We start from the raw sequence: 21,524 nt of genomic DNA, 5'->3' as shown, positions 1-21,524 counted from the left end.
AACCACTGTCCTCTTTAGACTGTAGTGAAACTACAAAAAAAAAAGTACACAAGCATTGCATTAGCAACAACGTTAGCTTAGCACGCTATACAGGTTCACTAAACATAAACAAAAAGCGTCTCATACAAAAAATATAACATTTCGATTACTAACATAATATGTACATTCTTTACAACAACCATACTTACGGACAAATCTTGTCCAAGGATCATATAAGCACAACATTACAACGTAGGCGTCAGCCCAAGACATCGTGCAGCCATATTGAACTGGCAAGAAAGCAATAAACCATGTCGCAAAGCGACCACAAGAGTTCGCTGTTAGACAGCACAAAAAACCTTGCTGTAATACTTACCAAAAGGCAGAATACTGTCTGAGCGGGACATGTGCGTTAATTGCGTCAAATATTTTAACGTGATTAATTTAAAAAATTAATTACTGCGCGTTAACACGATAATTTTGACAGCCCTAGTTTTTACATAATAAATTTTACAGGTTACATAATAGTATCATGTTTTTAAATAACATGTAAATCGTGGCAATTATCACATTTTTACATGACAGTATCACGTTTTTACATATGTTCGTTTTTTCATGATATCACGTGTTTGCCTGATAATTATTACGTTTTAACATAATTATCACTTTTTTACATTATAGATATTACATTTTTACACAAGTTATCACATTTTTACATAAATGTGACGGTTTTACATGTAATTATTACGTTTTTACATGATGGTAGCATGTTCTTACATGATTGTTATCACGTTTTTTACATACTTATCATGTTTTACATGATAATTTACACATTTTTACATGATAAATATTACGTTTTAGATCAGTTATTACGTTTTTACATATTTATTACATTTTTACATAATAGTTATCACGTTTTTCCATGACAATTGCCACGATTAAATAATTATCACGTTTTTACATGAAAGTATCACATTTTTACATATCATGTTTTTCATGATAATTATCACATGTTTTTACCTCATAATTATCACGTTTTACATGATTATCACGTTTTTACATAATTATCATGTTTTACATAATTTTCACATTTTTACATGATAAATGTTACATTTTTAAATGAGACATCACATTTTTACATGATACTTATCACGTTTTGCATAATAATTTACATGTTTTTACATGATAAATATTACGTTTTAGATGAGTTATTACGTTTTTACATATTTATTACATTTTTACACAATCGTTATCACGTTTTTCCATGACAATTGCCACAATTTACATAATTATCACATTTTTACATGATAGTATCACATTTTTACATTATATCATGTTTTTTCATGATGGTTATCACGTGTTTACCTGATAATGATTATGTTTTACATGATTATTATCACGTTTTTACATATTTATCATGTTTTACATGAGTCATCACATTTTTACATAATATATTTTTACACAATATTTATCACGATTTTACATGATAGTATCACAATTTTACATATGATCATGTTTTTTCATGATAACGATCATATTTTTACGTAATCATTACATTTTACATGATAATTATCACGTTTTTACATGGTAAATATCACGTTTTTAAAACATGATGCTGTATTTTTTTTTGGGTTGCAGCAATACGCTTCCGTAAATAAGTGAGGGATCAGGCTTTTTTTTTTTCTAATAAAGATAACTGGGTAGGTTAGCGAAATCCTCACCGCGAACATCCACAGTTTGGGTCAATTTTCAAGGGTTCAAACTAACTGCACTTCCCTCGTCACTCTTTGAATGAATTAAATTCATGTTTTCTGATTTTACACCCAAAGTTTTGGATCTCCTACTTAGGAGACTGGCTTAATCGAGGAATACCTTTTAGTTATTATTTATTTTTAATACTCTAAAAGGTCATGCACGCTAAGTCATTTCTACATGCGCATGATTTTCTGGAGGCCTTCCAGTTTGGTTTTGAAACGCCGCATAACACAGAGTCAGCTTTATGAAGAGCTTTATTAATCATTCTCTCCTGGCAAATAACTCTGAGGACAATATGTGTATTTGTTCTGCTAGACTGAACTGCAACAATTGATACTATGTACCAAAATATTGGGTATACCTTCTAGCGTGTGCTCTGGATTGGTCAGAACCTACTTGTCAGATAGAACTTACTGTACGTACTGTATTTGAGCCTTGTTGTCTTAAGGAGTTCCACAAGGTTCAATTTTGGAGCCATCCGCTTTTCTTTTTGTATTTGCTGCTATTTCCCTATTAAGCGGAACACATAAGGAGGGCACAGGGCTCCCTCCACTCGCTACCTACACATCAAAGAGTTGATTGTTTGGTAACACTTTACAATAAGGGTCCCTTAATTAACATTAGTTAATGCATTTTTAGTCAGTAACTCATGTTTAAGTAACATGACAATAATTCATTTAATCCCTTATCGAACATTTATTAAGATGTTAATTAACGTGAGTTAATGCACTAGTTAATGCATTTTAAGACAGTAACTACTTTTAAGTGACATTACAATAATTAATATAATTGCTTATCTAACATTTATTAATACATTAACTAACATGAGTTAATGCATTAGTTAATGCATTCGTTAATGCATAACCAGACTGTAACTAATAGTTTGGTTAATTTAAAAAAAATATAGGCCTATATAGGTTTAGGGTTTGTTAACTTATTAAGCATTTATAATTTCTTAGTTAAGGGACACATGTGCTGCACTTTACAATAAGGGTCCAAAACGCATTCAGTAATGTTTAATAAAGGTTAAGGGGGGGTAATTTAAGCATTTATAATTTCTTAGTTAAGGGACACATATGCTACACTTTACAATAAGGGTCCAAAAAGTATTCAGTAATGGTTAATAAACGTTAAGAGGGGGGAACTTAGGCATTAATAATTTCTTAGTTAAGGAATACGTGTGCGACACTTTACAATAAGGGTCCAAAAAACATTCAGTAATGGTTAATTAAGATTAAGTCTACTAAACGTACCTCATAAGTATGACTTAACCTTAACTAACTAGTTAATTAATTAGTTAGTCCCTTAATTAAGAAATTATAAATGCTAAGTTAACTAACCTTAAACCCTAACCCTATATAGGCCTATATATTTTTTTAATTTTACCAAACCATTACTTACTGTCTGGTTATGCATTAACTAATGCATTAGCTAATGCATTAACTCATGTTAATTAATATATGAATAAATAAATGTTAGATAAGCAGTTATATTAATCATTGTAATGTTACTGAAACATTAGTTATTGTCTAAAAATGCATTAACTAATGTTAATTAAGGGACCCTGATTGTAAAGTGTTACCGATTCTTTAATTTGTTTTTAACTCATTGGCTGCCATTGACGATGATAGACATCCAATAAATTTGCGGCCACCCTCCCACTTCAGATGGATTGGACATCTGCTAGTGACAAACTAATTCAAATTCACAGCAGATGGATGAAAAGAACCACATAATTGGGCATCTATCACCATCTAAACGCTTGTTTTACTGTTTTTATTTAATGGTCCCTATTTATTTATTTTTTAAATTTTTGTACAGCGCTTAGTTTCAGCTGCAGTAGTACATAAGGATCGTTGATGTAACCCTAATCCTGCACATATGGAATGTGTTTTGCTACAGTTTCCGTATTAAGATGACAGCTGTTTGGCTCCAAGGCTCCCACGCTGACGTCGCCTTGGATGACATTGCCGTCAGTGCAAACTGCTTTTATACAGGTGAAAAAAGAATTAATTCATTCCAAATCTCACAATTTGTATCATGAATGATTTGAATTGCTTGACCAAGCTCCCCTTGCACAGGAAACATTTATTTAAGACAACCTCATATTATTTATAGTGTTGCACTGATACCATTTTTGAGCTCCTAATACCGATTCTGCAACATTACTATGTAGTATCGGTTGGCGCCAATACTGTACTGATACATTTTGTGAAAACATACACAAGATATATTTTAATTATTAAATTACTGCATACTCACTTGTATGTAAAATAATTGCCATCATGGCTTGATCAAACACTGCTTAACAACTTTCGCATACTTGGTATCGGTGACAAATGAATGAACACTTCTTAAACTTGACTTAAAATGCTGCATTGTTGTTTATTTTTAAATGTTTTTTCTATTTTGTATCCGATATTCGTATTACCACAGTCAGTATCAGAGTCAGCAAAAAGGCCACATTAGTACTAGCTAAGATAATGTGCTAATCATTTATGCTAGCAAAGGACACAAGTTTGCTAGCCTACTTTTACCAGTTTTCCCCGTTCGAACAGAGCTATCTAATAGATGGTCATGTTAATATTCATAAAACTTCAAATCCTGGTTAGTATTACCGTTTAGCATGTGCAATTATCCACCATTTAAAGTATAGGCCCATACATCGGAAATACAACTGCTAAATGAGCACATTCAACAACACCTACCAGAATATAAATTCTCCTAAGCTAAAAAAAAAACCTTACTATTTTTCCTCTTCTCTGCTTCCTCCTTCATTTTCTTCGGCAACATTCATAATCGGTGGCCATCTTCGAAAGGGCGACTAGAGCTTTTTCTTTCAAAGTGGTGTTTATAACTGCTGGCCATTTTCGAAAGGGCGAACGGCAGTTGAAAGCTAAATGTAAATGTTACGCAGCATCGGTGCATTTCTTAGTACTAACCAATACCTATGCCTCCATATCAGAGGTTGCGCTAGACTTTTTCGTTGTCTGTCATTTTGACTGACAATGTCATAAAAATCCGGTCATAATCTATTTTTACCCGTCACTTACATTTTTAAAATGATAATAATGACATATTCAATAGTATTTAGTTTTCATTCATTTTTAATTCGGATTGGGAAATATCGGGATCGGCAGATACTCAAACTAAAACAATCGGGATCGGATTGGGAGCAAAAAAACATGATCGGAACAACCCTAATGAAAAATATTTTTTTCTACCCTGGCACTTGGGAGGCTTTGTAGTGTGCCTACTGTTTCATTTGATTGTAATTTTAATGCGCCCACATGCAACCGCTGACTCTCCCCTCTCTACTTTTCAGTTTCCTGTGAAACCACACTAGTTCACACGGAAAGCTCTCATATTTTGACCCTCTGTGGCAACATGGGCAATCATTCAATTTAATGTTCCCATTTTCTTTTGGGAAAAAAAAGACAGAATGTGTCATTCCTCACCTTTAACGACACCTTTTCCTACCCGCCTCATTTCAGATCTCAATTCTATCACGCCCATGGCCGACCTGAGGGATTTCTTGATCCCCCACTCAGAGCCTTCATTTTCAGGTAAGCTTCCAAAGCGCGTCATGCTGCGTCATTTCTAATCCATTATGAATGACACAATCTTATTATATTTAAATGGATTGTTTAGCTGATGTGTCTCGTTATGCACGAGGCTTCCAAAGGAACGGCTAATCTACTCGGCATTAGTGCTCATCTTCCAGTCGATGCCTTGAATATTTAAAATCATACAGAGGAGCTTTCTTTTCTGTTCAACAGAAGTGTCTCTGATGACGTGGTTTTTCAATTCGTGCGGCGCCAGTGGTCCTCACGGGCCGACCCAGGCCCAGTGTGACAGCACCTACAGGAACAAAAATGTCAACGTAACCGTGGGGAAAGAGGGATTCTTGAAAGGGGTGCAAATGTGGAGGGTCCCAGCCACCAATAGATACGAGTAAGTCACTTGTGCAGAATACAGTGATTCCCAATCAGCTCAGTAGCGGTTGTGGGTTGTCTTAGATCATGGACATGCGTGGAAGGTTATATGAGACCCTGCCGTGGACATGCAATTGTGAGAGCTCTGTTGGTCTTATCATGTCGATCCATGAGCGTTTCAGATTTCAGGTCATCTCAATGAATCGTACTAATAAAGGCAGTAGAGTACATCCTGTGACCAGGAAGACTTGATTATGTTTACCTAATGATAACCCACACAATATGCAAGGTGTTTTACAGTACTTATTTCACTTTACAAATGGAGAAAAAGTAGGTAGAACATGTTTTATGATGGTGAGAATTTTAACTGTAAATATTTTTATGAATCCAAAAAAAGAAAAAAAACAAGTGAAACGTTAGAACACAAAATCTGTAAACGTATGGTTCAGCCAAAATTCGCCCAAAACATACCCGTTCATTTCTAATGGCCCTATTTGCCATTCGTTACAATGGCACAAAACAGGAGGTGACCCCGAAATGCTTTCAGATCAACAGGAAGTGACCTATTATCAACGGTAAGTGACCCCAAAAAACCCCAAATCATCAGGAAGAGAACCTGAAATGCCCCCAAATCAACAGGAACCTGATATCAAGAGGAAGTGGCCTTAAATCAACAGGAAGTGACCTCAAAATGCCCCAAAATCAACAGAAAGTGACCTAATATGAACAGGAAGTGACCTATGAATGCCCCGAAATAAATAGGAAGTGACCTGATATCAAAAGGAAGTGGCCTTACATCAACAGCAATTGACCCCAAAATGCCCCAAATCAACAGGAAGTGACCCAATATGAACAGCGAGTGACCCTAAATAAATAGAAAGTGACCACATATGAACAGGAAGTGGCCTTGTATCAACAGGAGGTAACCCTCAAATGTCCCTAAATCAACAGGAAGGGACCTGATGTCAACAGGAAGTGAACCGATATCAACAGGAAGTGGCCTTATAGCAACAGGAAGTGACCCTGAGATGTCCCTAAATCAACAGGAAGAGAACAGATATCAACAGGAAGTGACCTCAAAATGCTCTTCAAAAAATCAATAGAAAATGACCTAGTATCAACAGAAAGTGACTCTTGAACGCCCCAAAATAAACAGGAGGTGACCTGTATCAACAGGAAGTGGCCTTAAATCAACAGGAAGTGACCCTGAAATGTCCCCAACACGGAAGGAAGGGACCTGATATATATAGGAAGTGAACCTGGAACGCCCCAAATCAACAGGAAGTGACCCTGAAATGTCCCCAACTCGGAAGGAAGGGACCTGATATATATAGGAAGTGAACCTGGAACGCCCCAAATCTACACGAAGTGACCCAGAAATGCCCCCAAATCAAAAGGAAGTGACCCAATATGAATGAGATAAGACCCTGAAATTCCTTCAAATCAACAGGGAGTGACCTAATATCAAAAGGAAGTGACCCAATATGAACAGGAAGTGTCCCTGAAATGCCCCCAAATTAACAGGAAGTGACCCTGAATTGCCCCCAAATCAAAAGGAAGTGACCCAATATGAACAGGAAGTGACCCCGAAATGTCCCAAAATAAATAGGAAGTGATCTGATATCAACAGGAAGTGACCCTGAATTGCTCCCAAATTTACAGGAAGTGACCTGATATCAACAGGAAGTGACCTAATATGAACAGGAAATGACTCTGAAATTCCCCCAAATCAACAGGAAATGACCCAATATCAACAGGAAGTGACCCCGAAATACCCACAAACCAACAGGAAGTGGCCTGATGTCAACAGGAAGTGACCCTAAAATGCCCCCAAATCAACAGGTAATGACCCGATTTCAGCAAAATGTGACCCCGAAATACCCAAAAATCTGCAGGAAGTGACCTGATATCAATTGGAAGTGACCCTGAAATACCCTCAAATCAATAGGAAGTGGCCTGATATCAACAGGAAGTGACTCCGAAATGCCCCTAGATGAACTGGAAGTGACCCAATATGAACAGGAAATGTCCCCAAATCAACAGGAAATGACCTGATATCAACAGGAAGTGACTCCAAAATAACCCCAAATCAGCGGGAAGTGACCTAATATCAACAGGAAGTGACCCCGAAAATGCCCCCAAATCAACAGGAAGTGACCTGATATCAACAGGAAGTGATCCCAAGGGGTTTACCTGCCAAAGCAAAACTACCATTGCAATTTCCCCAGAAATGGCATTTTCTGGTACGGCTATAAGCTTTTTTTTCTCTTTATTACATTTCTTCGATATAGTAGAGCCTCAAAACCAGGTGACTCAGACCCGCATGAAACATTTGTGATCCCTAACAAAAAGATCCTTAGAGTTATGAGCGTTTTGAGCAGCAAGTTGTGGTTGAGGAACAAATATCACATTTTCACTACATTCCACCGGGCTCATTTAGTCTGCATCATTGCCTCATTCAGGATCTCGGCTTACGGTGCCGCAGGAGGAAAAGGAGCCAAAAACCACAACAACCACAACCACGGGATCTTTATATCGGCTGTGTTTCCTCTCGAGAAAGGGGAATTGCTTTACATCTTAGTGGGCCATCAAGGGGAAGACGCGTGCCCAGGGGTGAGTGCGGTGACCGACTGAATACAGTGGTATGAAAAATTATCTGAACCTTTTGGAATTTCTCACATTTCTGCATAAAATCACCATCAAATGTGATCTGATATTTGTCAAAATCCCACAGATGTAAAAACAGTGTCTGCTTTAACTTAAATCACCCAACCATTTATAAGTTTTCATATTTTAACAATGAGGATAGCATGCAAACAATGACAGAAGAGGGAAAAATAAGTAAGTGAACTCTCTGCCTAAGGAGACTTAAAGAGCAATTGAAACTAGTTTTTACCAAACATTTTAAGTCGGGTGCGTGCCCAATCACTGATGAGTGGTTTAAAGCTGCCCTGCCCACCATAAAACACACACCTGGTAAGAATTGTCTTGATGGGAAGCATTGTCTGATGTGCATCATGCCTAGGTCAAAAGAGCTGTCTGAAGACCTGCCATCACGGATTGTTGATTTGTATAAATCTGGAAAAGGTTACAAAACCATCTCTAAAAGTCTGGATGCTCATCAATCGACAGTGAGAGAAGTTGTCTACAAATGGAGAGAGTTTGGCACTGTTGTTTCTCTCTCAATGAGTGGCCGTCCACCAAAGATGACACCAAGAGTTCAGCGCAGAATACTCAAAGAGGTAAAAAAAGAACCCTAGAGTGTCTGCTAAAGACTTACAGAAATCACTGGCACAGTCCAATATTTCTGTACACACGTCAACTATGTGTAAAACTATGGCCAAGAATGGTGTTCATGGGAGGACTCCACGGAGGAAGCCACTACTGTCTTAAATAAAAAAAAACATTGTTGCTCGTTTAATGTTTGTAAAAAGACATTTGGACACTCCACTGAAGTTTTGGCAAAATATTTTGTGGACTGATGAAACCAAAGTTGAATTGTTTGGGAGTAACACACAATGTCATGTGTGGAAGAAAAATGGAACAGCTCACCAACATCAACAGCTCATCCCCACCTTGAAGCATGGTGGAGGGAGCATCATGATTTGGGGCTGTTTTGCTCCCTCAGGGCCTGGACAACTTGCAATAATTAATGGAGGAATGATTCCAAAGTTTTGCAGGAAAACCTGAGGCCGTCTGTCAGACAGTTGAAGCTAAAAAGACAACAAGACACGCTGCAACAAGACAATGATCCAAAACACAGAAGCAAATCAACTTCAGAATGGTTTCAGAAGAACAAAATGCACTTTCTGTAGTGGCCAAGTCAAAGAGCAGACTTGAACCCCATTGAGATGCTGTGGCATGACCTAAAGACAGTGATTCATACCAGACATACTGTACCAGGAATCTGACTGAACAGCAGTTTGGTAGAGAAGAATGGGCCAAGATTAGTCGTGATTGATATGCCAGACTGATCTGCAGCTACAGTAGGTGTCTGGTTGAAGTTATTGCTGCCAAAAGGGGGGCCACAAAATATTAAATGTGATAATTCACTTACTTATTTTTTCTCCCTTCTGTTATTCTTTGCATGCTATCCTCATTCAAATGTAAAAACCTGTAAATGTTTGGGTGGTTTTAGTTAAACCAGACACTGTTTTTACATCTGTGTGATTTTGACAAAGATCACATTTGATGGTGATTTTATGCAGAAATGTGAGAAATTACAAAAGGCTCAGATACTTTTTCATTTCACTGTACGTGGGAAAAAAATATGGATTGAAATAAACGTCTTCCTTTTGGATGCAGAGAAATTCCCAAACCGAGAAGATCTGCCTGGGGGAGTCATCTGTGATTGACACCAGGGGGGAGGAGGGGACTGAGTGGTCTGGAGGAGGAGGGGGAGGAGGTGGCGCTACCTTCATCTTTAAGGTGACGGATTTATTACTGATCTCCGTGAATATTTACATAAGCTTACTAAAAAGCAAGGAGAAATTATCGTGGGCTGCCTTTGACTTCTAACGCCGTCAATTGCACTGAAACATGAGTATTCAGTTTAAAGTTTACCATGGATAGAGAGACGTGATTCTTAAAAGATTAATGTTAGTATGAGTTATAGTTAATTGATATTAAAACCATTCTTAATTTTTTAATAATAATATCATTTGTAAAATTAGTTTAACTAGTAGGTCACCATTGTTGTTGATGACGCAATGCTGTCTGGGCAGTGATGTCACTGGGAGGCGCTGCCGGGCTACCACAGGGTCACTCTTTAGCTTCTAAAATTATCACATTTTTTACATTATAGCTATCACGTGCTTACATAATTATCACGTTTTTTTTTGTTGTTGTTTTTTTTACATGATTATAACATTTTTACATGATAGTACCACATATTTAAGAAGGATCATGTTTTTCATCATAATTATTGAGTGTAAACATAATAGTTATCATGTTTTTACATGATAATTATACCGTTTTTACATTATAGTTATCAGATTTTTACATATTGTTACATTTTTACATGATGGTTATCACGTTTTTACATATTATCATGTTTTATCATCATACTTATGTGTTTACATAATTATCATGTTTTTACATTCTAGTTGTCACATTATTACATAATTACATAATTATCATGTGCTTACATAATTATCACTTTTTTTACAACTTTATAACATTTTTACGAATCAGACGAATCATGTTTTTTCATAATTATGACGTGTAAACATGATAATTATCATGTAAAAACATGATAATAATACCGTTTTTACATGATAGTCAGATTTTTACATGATGGCTGTCACATTTTTACATACTATCATGTTTTATCCTCATAATTATCACGTGTTGACATGATAGTCATCTTGTCTTTAATTGATAATTATCACGTTTTTACATGGTAGTATCACAGTTTACATGATAGTTATTATGTTTTACCTGAATGTCACGTTTGTACATATCACGTTTTTACATCATAATTATCACATTTTTAAATATCACATCTTTACATGATTATCAAGTTTTTACATGATAGTTATCACATTTTTACATATCATGTATGTTTTTACATGATAATTAACAAATTTTTACAAAGTTATCACATTTTTAAATGATACCTTCGCGTTTTTACGTGTTATCATGTTTTTACATAATGATCACGTTTTTACATGGTAGTATCAGATTTTACATGATCGTTATCACGTTTTTACATAATTACTGTGTTTGTACATGGTAGTGTTACATTTGACATCACGTTTTTACATCATAATTATCACGTTTTTAAATATCAAGTTTTTCCATGCTTATCGCATTTTACAAATCATCACGTTTTTACATAACACATTTTTACGTCATGTATTTTTTACATGATGATGATCAAATTTTTACAAAATTATCAAATTTTTGAATGATACCTTTGCGTCTTTGCAGGAGTTACGTTTTTACATATTATCATGTTTTTACATTATAATTATCACATTTTTACCTAATAGTAATGACGTTTTTACATAATTATCACATTTTTACATGATAATTATTACGTTTCTACATGATACGATCATGTTTTTACATGATATTGTCTCGTTCTTACATGATACGATCAAGTTTTTACATGCTATTGTCTCGTTCTTACATGATACGATCACGTTTTTACATGATACTATCAGATTTTATATGATCGTTATAACGTTTTTACATAATTACTACGTTTGTACATGGTATTATCACATTTGACGTCACTTTTTTTACATCAAAGTTATCACGTTTTTAAATATCACGTTTTTACAAATTGTCATTTTTGCGTCATGTATTTTTTTACATGATAATTATCAAATTTTTACAAAATTAGTTCATTGAAATTGAAAAATTAATTTTTGAATGATACCTTTACAGGAGTTATCACGTTTTTACATATTTTCATGTTTTTACATAATATTTATCATGTTTTTACATAATAATAATCATATTTTTACATGATAATTATCACATTATTCCATGATACGATCTCGTTTTTACATGATACAAACTTTCAGGTAAAAACGCAATACGCCTCCATACTTATGACCAAAAAGTCAACTTTTTAAAAGCGTATTTATGGCTTAGATTGATACATTGATAAGTTTTTTTGTAAATACGTCATTGTCATTTTCACAAAAGAACATTTTTTTCGTACCAATTAATAGTTCAGAGTGCCTCATTTATACCATGCTAGCTTTGTTTCTGGGTTGTATATTATTGGCTACCTCCTGGTACATAACCACATGCTGAATAAATGTGATGCCATCCTATCAGATGGAGGGCGACGAGCTCGTTCCCCTACTGATCGCGGCCGGTGGAGGAGGGAACGCCTACATGGAAGACCCAGAGTCCAGCCCGGATCAGATACCGTTGGAGCAGTTTGAGAACAGCATAACAGCACCAAGCACCAATGGCCGAACAGGTCAAGCAGGTACTGTGATGCTTGCGATACAAAAACAAGCTTCCATTAGGCTGCATCTGTCCTGATCAGGTACGGAAATGTCAGCTTGAATTACTGGAAACATCATGTATTCCTTCCTCTTTAGCTGTACAATCAATAGAAATCAAATCAGATTTTTCTGAGGCTGCTTTTTATGCACAGCTGGCTCCAAATGTGTGCTTTAACTGACATTTTACATAATAAGGACACTGTTACTGTCACTGTTAAGTGTTAGATATACCTATGCTGTGGATAGGGTCCAAAGTAGTAGTTGAACCTTGAGATATTAGCAATAAACACTGCAATAATGCAACTACGTTTGACTTAAAATAAAAACAAACGAAATATACGCACCACAACGTGTAACACAATACTGATGTATATGAAACAAAAGAATAATATAGCTTAAAGGCGCAAACAGTGACATAATATTAGGGCTGTCAAAATTATCGCCTTAACGGGCGGAAATTAATTTTTTAAATTAATCACGTTAAAATATTTGACGCAATTAATGCACATGCCCCGCTCAAACAGATTAAAATGACAGAACAGTGCAAAGTCCACTTGCTACTTGTGTTTTTTGGAGTTTTGTCGCCCTCTGCTGGCACTTGGGTACGACTGATTTTATGGGCTGCAGCACCCATGAGCATTGTGTTATTATTGACATCAACAATGGTGGGCTACTAGTTTACTTTTTGATTGAAAATTTTACAAATGTTATTAAAACGAAAACATCAAGAGGGGTTTTATTATGAAATTTCTGTAACTTGTACTAACATTTATCTTTTAAGAACTACAAGTCTTTCTATCCATAGATCGCTTTTACAGAATGTTAATAATGGTAATGCCATCTTGTTGATTTATTTTTATAATAAACAAATACAGTACTAATGTACCGTATGTTGAATGTATATATCCATTTTGTGTCTTTCCATAATTTAAAATAATTAAATTTACAGAAAAATTATGACATATTTTATTGATGGTTTGAATTGCGATTAATTACGATTAATTCATTTTTAAGCTGTAATTAACTCGATTAAAAATTTTAATTGTTTGACAGCACTACATAATATACAAGCAACGGCTGCCAAAGTTGGCGTCTTTTAGTACTCCTGTGTTTGCTATGAGCTTGAGTAGTCATGTGATAACGTCTGCAGAATGATCTGGAACCTAACAAACTAGCTACACTTGAGCGCCTCTAGTGGGGCGACAAAGCATTACAAATAAAGTCATGCAATCAGAGGAGTTGACAGAAATTGAATGTGGTCCTTTTAGCATCTATTCCTACCTTTAAACCTTTTCTGTAAACCTCAGGAGTCATGCATGGATAATAAGCATGTAAGGTAATGTAAGGTAAGGTAATGTATTTATACACAGAATTTACATCAAATTTTCACTTCAAGCCTCTAAAAGGAATTTATACGCTTTCCAGTTATAACCATAAACACCATTTTCTCACAGCACATACCTTATTTAAAAGATCATCTGATACATGATAATTTGTAGTGTCAATATTTTCACAAGTCACCTCACACCCTGTCAGTTTTGGCTTTTTCAGTTTTGGGTCAGATGGGATTCATAAGTGGAAAATTAGCTCTGGTTTTGAGTTTCATAGATGTACTGACTTGAGCTTATTGTTGCCAAAATGTTTCCATTTCACTTGGTCATGTGTGGACGTGGGGCCAATCACAACATTGGCTCCAGGAACAACATGTGAGGTTTTATGATTTATAATAGTAAGAGTGTCATGTGATTTGTATTCGTCATCACTGATCGGTGCGTACAGTCAGACAGTGAATGCAAATAAAATTTCAAAAATAGTCCATGTCAGAGTTGCATAAAATCACCATCAAATGTGATCTGATCTTTGTCAAAATCACACAGATGAAAAATACAGTGTCTGCTTTAACTAAAACCACCCAAACTTTGATAGGTTTTCATATTTTATTGAGAATAGCACACAAACAATGACAGAAAGGGGAAAATATGTAAGTGAACCCTCTGCCTAAGAAGGCTTAAAGAGTAATTGAAACCAACCAAACATTTTAAGTCAGGTGTGTTCCCAATCACTAATGAGTGGTTTAAATTTGCCCTGCCCACTATAAAACACACACCTGGTAAGAAATGTTTTGAAGAGAAGCATTGACAGATGTGCATCATTCCTCGGTCAAAAGAGCTATATGAAGACCTGCGATCAAAGATTGTTGATTTGTATAAAGCAGGGAAAGGATACAAAACCATCTATTAAAGTCTGGATGTCATCATTCGACAGTCAGAGAAGTTGTCTACAAATGGAGAGAGTTTGGCACTGTTGCTTCTCTCCCAAGGCGTGACCGTCCACCAAAGATGACGCCAAGAGTTCAGCTCAGAATACTCTGAGAGGTAAAAAAGAACCCTAGAGTGTTTGCTAAAGACTTACAGAAATCACTGGTACGGTCCAATATCTCTGTGCACACATCAACTATATGTTAAACTATGGCCAAGAATGTTCATGGGAGGACTCCACGGAGGAAGCCAAAGCTGTCTAAAAAAACAAACAAACAAAAAAAACACACATTTTCTCGATTAATGTTCGCAAAAGGGCACTTGGACACTTGGTTTTGAAGTTGAACTGTTTGGGAGTAACATACAACATCATGGGTGGAGGAAAAATGGAGTAGCTCACCAATATCAACATCTCATCCCCACCTGAAGCATAGTGGAGGGAGCATCATGATTTGGGGCTGTTTTCCGCTTCAGGACCTGGACAACTTGCAATCATTAATGGAAGAATGAATTCAAAAGTTTTGCCGGAAAACCTGAGGCCGTCTGTCCGACAGTTGAAGCTAAAAAGAGGATGGATGCTGCAACAAGACAATGATCCAAAACACAGAAGTAAATCAGCTTCAGAATGGTTTCAGAAGAACAAATACACGTTCTGGAGTGGCCAAGTCAAAGTCCAGACTTGAACCCCATTGAAATGCTGTTGCATAACCTAAAGACAGTGATTCATGCCAGACATCCCAGGAATCTAACTGAACTACTGCAGTTTTGTTGAGAAGAATGGGCCAAGATTAGTCCTAATCGATGTGCTGGACTGATCTGCAGCTACAGGAAGCGTCTGGCTGAAGGTATTGCTACCAAAGGGGGGGAGGGGGGCACAAAATATTAAATGTGATGGTTCAGTTACGTTTTTTTCACCCCCTTCTGTCATTGTTTGCATGCTATCCTCATTAACGTATGAAAACCTATAAAAGTTCAGAGCCTGGCTCACTGTCTAGCCAAGACTTATCTCCAACGTCATGGCGAGGACAGTACAATGACTTATAATCAGTGTTGTTAATAACAGCGTTAGAATATAACGGCATTACTAACGGCGTTATTTTCTTCAGTAGTGAGTAATTACTTTTCTCATCTTGGCAACGCCGTTACCGTTACTGAGGCGGGAAAGATGTGCGTTACCATGCGTTGCGATGTTGGTTGACTGACGCGATAAAAGTCTGAAAAAGACGTACTCACGGAGACGAGAGAGCAGAGCAGGAGTGGGGAGGAGGCAAGGGAATGTGACGCCGTTGGAAACGCGATGTTACTATGCTAGGTGGCTCCAGTAATACCTGACTGTTGCCGATAGCCTACAAACTACGCCCACGTGATGCGTCGGTAAATATCACATATATACAGAACTAGATGCAAATGACAGACACGGCGGCATTAGCAACATGTATAATAAAGTACTCGATGCGTTAGTAAACGGCCGCCATCTTAAAGCAGTAGACGTCTCAAGAAAGCTCTGTTGTAGAGAACCTTCCTAGCGAACCGAAGTAACTTTTTATCTAAAATACTCTAAATTATCTAAAATAATACTGAAATCGGCAAAACTTAACTTAAATCTTTCTTTCAAATGATGAAACAGTTTTAAAACTTACACATGTCGAATAGACAGAAGGGAACTAATGCGATAACGGGAGCAATTTTAAAGTGATCCTCTGATTTAAATACATGTAGGCTCTAATAAACCACAATTGTTCTCTTGTACTAAAATATGTTGTTAGAAACACATAAAATGTTAAATCAATGGCAATATTTTATGATATTTATTCCATATTTTGACCGTTAGTTGGCGCCATGGTTTGCGGGCTCGCAGTGATGACGTAATTGGTATCTTTCCAAATGTGTAGCGTGTTCAACAATTGCTTATTGCTGCCTAAACTCGCGAAGTAAAATGCCACGATGTGCTGCTTTTGGATGCAATTTCCAGTCAAATGGGAAAAAAGGGGAGTGACGTGAGTGGTCAAGGTGGAATTATTATTTTCAGTGAGGAAAACGTTTGAAAATGCAATATGCTTACCTTGAATATCTGCTAATAAAACCGGAGTTCCCGAATCCCAACAGCATGCACTCTCGCTCCCAACAGGACTCTCTCGCATCACCAGTTTTGCCCAACTTTTGTCTTATCAGGTATTTGCTGCACGCATTTTTCCCTGAAGCTCGTCTTGTGAACGACCGACAGTGCTGTCCTGCTCTTCACTTTTCAGATCTGGTTCAAATGGTTTAAATAGGAAGGGTAGAACTGACGACATGTTGGGAAAGCTAACAAGTGACAAGGTGGAATTTCGGCATTCGGGGCCAGTGACGTCACGCACTGCGACGTAACGAGAATGGCGACCTATCACTTAAAATAATTTTACAAACTTTATTAAAACAAAAACATTAAGAGGGGTTTTGATATCAAATTATTATAACTCATACTAACATTTATGTTTTAAGAATTACTTGTCTTAAAAATAGAGGATCCCTTTAACAACTTTAACGGTTGATTCACAACATTAAATGACTTCCACACATAGCAAAGGTTACTATCTAGTTATCGCAATATCCGCAATACCCCTGTGTCGAGTGGCGCCACCAGGGGGTGGCCAGGGGTGGCCACGGCCACCCCTATAAATTGGTTGGCCACCCCACTTGCCAGTATATCGTTAGATTGTTGTAGCATTAGTTCTGCATTTCATCCCAAATGAATGCATTTATTGTCTTTTGTGAAATGTAGGGCTGTCAAATTTATCGCGTTAACGGGCGGTAATTAATTTTTTTAATCACGTGAAAATATTTATCGCAATTAACGCATTCGCGGTACGACTCACTCACTCATTGCTGCAAACAGCCTACATTGGCGCCATTTTACTTATATACAGAGATAAGAGGCAGTGTCAAGTGAATGGAGTAGATACAAGCATTCATTGGGGCCGTGCTTTTAATTGGCAAAAGCTTTGTCATCTCTCCCACAGTAACTATAAATATTGTGGGAAGCGACGTGGGGATGAATGACAGGAGATTATCTTTTTCTTAACACCCTCTAGTGTACCCAACGCAGAGAAGATATAGCATTTGCAGCCACCACACACAGTCATGGTTGCACACCTTCCCATCATGCATTTGGGCAGAACAGTTAAGTCTCTACAGTATCATTTACTGAAATAGACTAGATGGCAATATTTAGTCACGATGTACAAAACAAACTCACATTTATCACATTTAAGAGTCACAAGTCTTTCTATCCGTGGATCACTTTCACAGAAAGAACGTTAATAATGTTAATGCCATCTTGTGGATTTATTGTTATAATAAACAAATACAGTACTTATGTACAGTTTGTTGAATATATATATCCGTCTTGTCTTATCTTTCCATTCCAACAGTAAGTTACAGAAAAATATGGCATATTTTAGAGATGGTTTGATTTGCGATAAATTACAATTAATTAATTTTTAAGCTGTGATTAACTCAATTAAAAATTTTAATCGTTTGACAGCCCTAGTTTAATGTACACCTTATGCCTAATATATACATAACACAATAAAAACAGAATTGTTGTGGAATCAAAATGTTGACTGGACTGTTATGGACTATGCACATTAAATCATTAGCAACATCAAATATTACACAATACACCAAAGTATATCAGTAGCCGTGTCTTTAAGTCTTTCGGATAGTTTTCCCCTGACCTTTTTACTGCAATAACATAATGAAAACCTGAAATTATGGCTTTTAGTTTTGGCCACCCCAAGATTTTAAGTGGCCCCATCTGGGCACCCCTATGAAAAATTTCTGGAGGCGCCACTGCCTGTGTAAAGAATTGGGCTTGGGCCAATTGTCCCAAAAGCCCTTTAAACTTCACATTGTGTGACCTGTTTTTTTTTTTTTTGTTAGTTTTTTTTTAGAAAAAAAACCCATGAAAATTATCACTAGTTACTTTGCCAAGTAACTAGTTACTCTTACATTCAGGTAACTGAGTTACTAACGCAATTACTTTTTGGGAGAAGTAATTTGTAGCTGTAATTGATTACTTTTTTAAAGTAAGATTAATAACACTGCTTATAATACAGGCGTTCATGAATGGATTCAGATTTAAATACTTGTTTTTGTAGGGTTGTTCCGATCATGTTTTTTTGCTCCCAATCCGATCCCGATCATTTTAGTTTGAGTATCTGCCGATCCCGATATTTCCCGATCCGATTGCTTTTTTTTGCTCCCAACTCAATTCCAATCATTCCCGATAATTTTTCCCGATCATATACATTTTGGCAATGCATTAAGAAAAAAATGAATAAAACTCGGACGAATATATACATTCAACATACAGGACATAAGTACTGTATTTGTTTATTATGACAATAAATCCTCAAGATGGCATTTACATTATTAACATTCTTTCTGTGAGAGGGATCCACGGATAGAAAGACTTGTGTCTTTGTATATTGTGACTAAATATTGCCATCTAGTGTATTTGTTGAGCTTTCAGTAAATCATACTGCAGCCATGCCCCAATGCATGATGGGAAGTAAAACTATGACTGTGCGTAGTGCTCCCAATGGATATATCTTCTCTGCTTTGAAAACTACAGTGCCTTGCAAAAGTATTCGGCCCCCTTGAACCTTGCAACCTTTCGCCACATTTCAGGCTTCAAACATAAAGATATAAAATTTTAATTTTTTGTCAAGAATCAACAACAAGTGGGACACAATCGTGAAGTGGAACAAAATTTATTGGATAATTTCAACTTTTTTAACAAATAAAAAACTGAAAAGTGGGGCGTGCAATATTATTCGGCCCCCTTGCGTTAATGCTTTGTAGCGCCACCTTTTGCTCCAATTACAGCTGCAAGTCACTTGGGGTATTTTTCTATCAGTTTTGCACATCGAGAGACTGACATTCTTGCCCATTCTTCCTTGCAAAACAGCTCGAGCTCAGTGAGGTTGGATGGAGAGTGTTTGTGAACAGCAGTCTTCAGCTCTTTCCACAGATTCTCGATTGGATTCAGGTCTGGACTTTGACTTGGCCATTCCAACACCTGGATACGTTTATTTTTCAACCATTCCATTGTAGATTTGGCTTTATGTTTTGGATCATTGTCCTGTTGGAGGATAAATCTCCATCCCAGTCTCAGGTCTTGTGCAGATACCAACAGGTTTTCTTCCAGAATGTTCCTGTATTTGGCTGCATCCATCTTCCCGTCAATTTTAACCATCTTCCCTGTCCCTGCTGAAGAAAAGCAGGCCCAAACCATGATGCTGCCACCACCATGTTTGACAGTGGGGATGGTGTGTTCAGGGTGATGAGCTGTGTTGCTTTTACGCCAAACATATCGTTTTGCATTGTGGCCAAAAAGTTCAATTTTGGTTTCATCTGACCAGAGCACCTTCTTCCACATGTTTGGTGTGTCTCCCAGGTGGCTTGTGGCAAACTTTAAACGAGACTTTTTATGGATATCTTTGAGAAATGGCTTTCTTCTTACCACTCTTCCATAAAGGCCAGATTTGTGCAGTGTACGACTGATTGTTGTCCTATGGACAGACTCTCCCACCTCAGCTGCAGTTCATCCAGAGTGATCATGGGCCTCTTGGCTGCATCTCTGATCAGTTTTCTCCTTGTTTGAGAAGAAAGTTTGGAAGGACGGCCGGGTCTTGGTAGATTTGCAGTTTTCTGATGCTCCTTCCATTTCAATATGATGGCTTGCACAGTGCTCCTTGAGATGTTTAAAGCTTGGGAAATCTTTTTGTATCCAAATCCAGCTTTAAACTTCTCCACAACAGTATCTCGGACCTGCCTGGTGTGTTCCTTGGTTTTCATAATGCTCTCTGCACTTTAAACAGAACCCTGAGATTATCACAGAGCAGGTGCATTTATACGGAGACTTGATTACACACATAGTGGATTCTATTTATCATCATCAGTCATTTAGGACAACATTGGATCATTCAGAGATCCTCACTGAACTTCTGGAGTGAGTTTGCTGCACTGAAAGTATAGGGGCCGAATAATATTGCACGCCCCACTTTTCAGTTTTTTATTTGTTAAAAAAGTTTCAATTATCCAATAAATGTTGTTCCACTTCACGATTGTGTCCCACTTGTTGTTGATTCTTGACAAAAAAATTAAATTTCATATTTTTATGTTTGAAGCCTGAAATGTGGCGAAAGGTTGCAAGATTCAAGGGGGCCGAATACTTTTGCAAGGCACTGTAACTTATGGTATTAAGACAAAGATCAATTGCCACCTTGCTTCCCCACATTGCCTCCCATGATATTTCTAATCACAGGGAGAGGGATTGCAAGGTTTTAGCCAATTGAAGAAAGGCTTTAAAGGCTGTGTCAAAATTCATTCTACTCATTTTACGCTGCCTTTTATCTCTCTATATATGTATAACGGCGTCTCTACAGATTGAGCGCATATATTAATAATGTTAAATATTTTAACGTGACACAATTTTTAATAAATTAATTGCCGCCGTAATTGGGATATTTTTGATAACCCTCCCTTAAGCCTAAACTAAAGACTCTGGATGAGTGTAACATATTATGTCCGAAACGTTAAAGACAATTAGAAAACGATTTAATTAAAATATATATATATATATT

At 36.8% G+C, this 21,524-nt stretch overlaps 1 protein-coding gene across 1 annotated transcript in view; it reads left to right on the top strand.

The window, feature by feature from the left end:
- ltk (leukocyte receptor tyrosine kinase) overlaps window positions 1-21,524 on the top strand; it is a 158,750-nt gene that overhangs the window by 79,248 nt on the left and 57,978 nt on the right. Inside the window, exons 10-15 of the mRNA XM_057859005.1 lie at window positions 3,637-3,731; window positions 5,229-5,300; window positions 5,514-5,688; window positions 8,132-8,282; window positions 9,975-10,097; window positions 12,462-12,618. Of these exons, the coding sequence (XP_057714988.1) occupies window positions 3,637-3,731; window positions 5,229-5,300; window positions 5,514-5,688; window positions 8,132-8,282; window positions 9,975-10,097; window positions 12,462-12,618 (773 nt within the window). The remainder of the gene's footprint in view (window positions 1-3,636; window positions 3,732-5,228; window positions 5,301-5,513; window positions 5,689-8,131; window positions 8,283-9,974; window positions 10,098-12,461; window positions 12,619-21,524) is intronic.

This window comes from Corythoichthys intestinalis, chromosome 15 (assembly GCF_030265065.1).
Source record: "Corythoichthys intestinalis isolate RoL2023-P3 chromosome 15, ASM3026506v1, whole genome shotgun sequence".
In the NCBI taxonomy this organism is placed as follows: domain Eukaryota; kingdom Metazoa; phylum Chordata; class Actinopteri; order Syngnathiformes; family Syngnathidae; genus Corythoichthys; species Corythoichthys intestinalis.
This window is presented reverse-complemented; position numbering and strand designations above follow the sequence as displayed.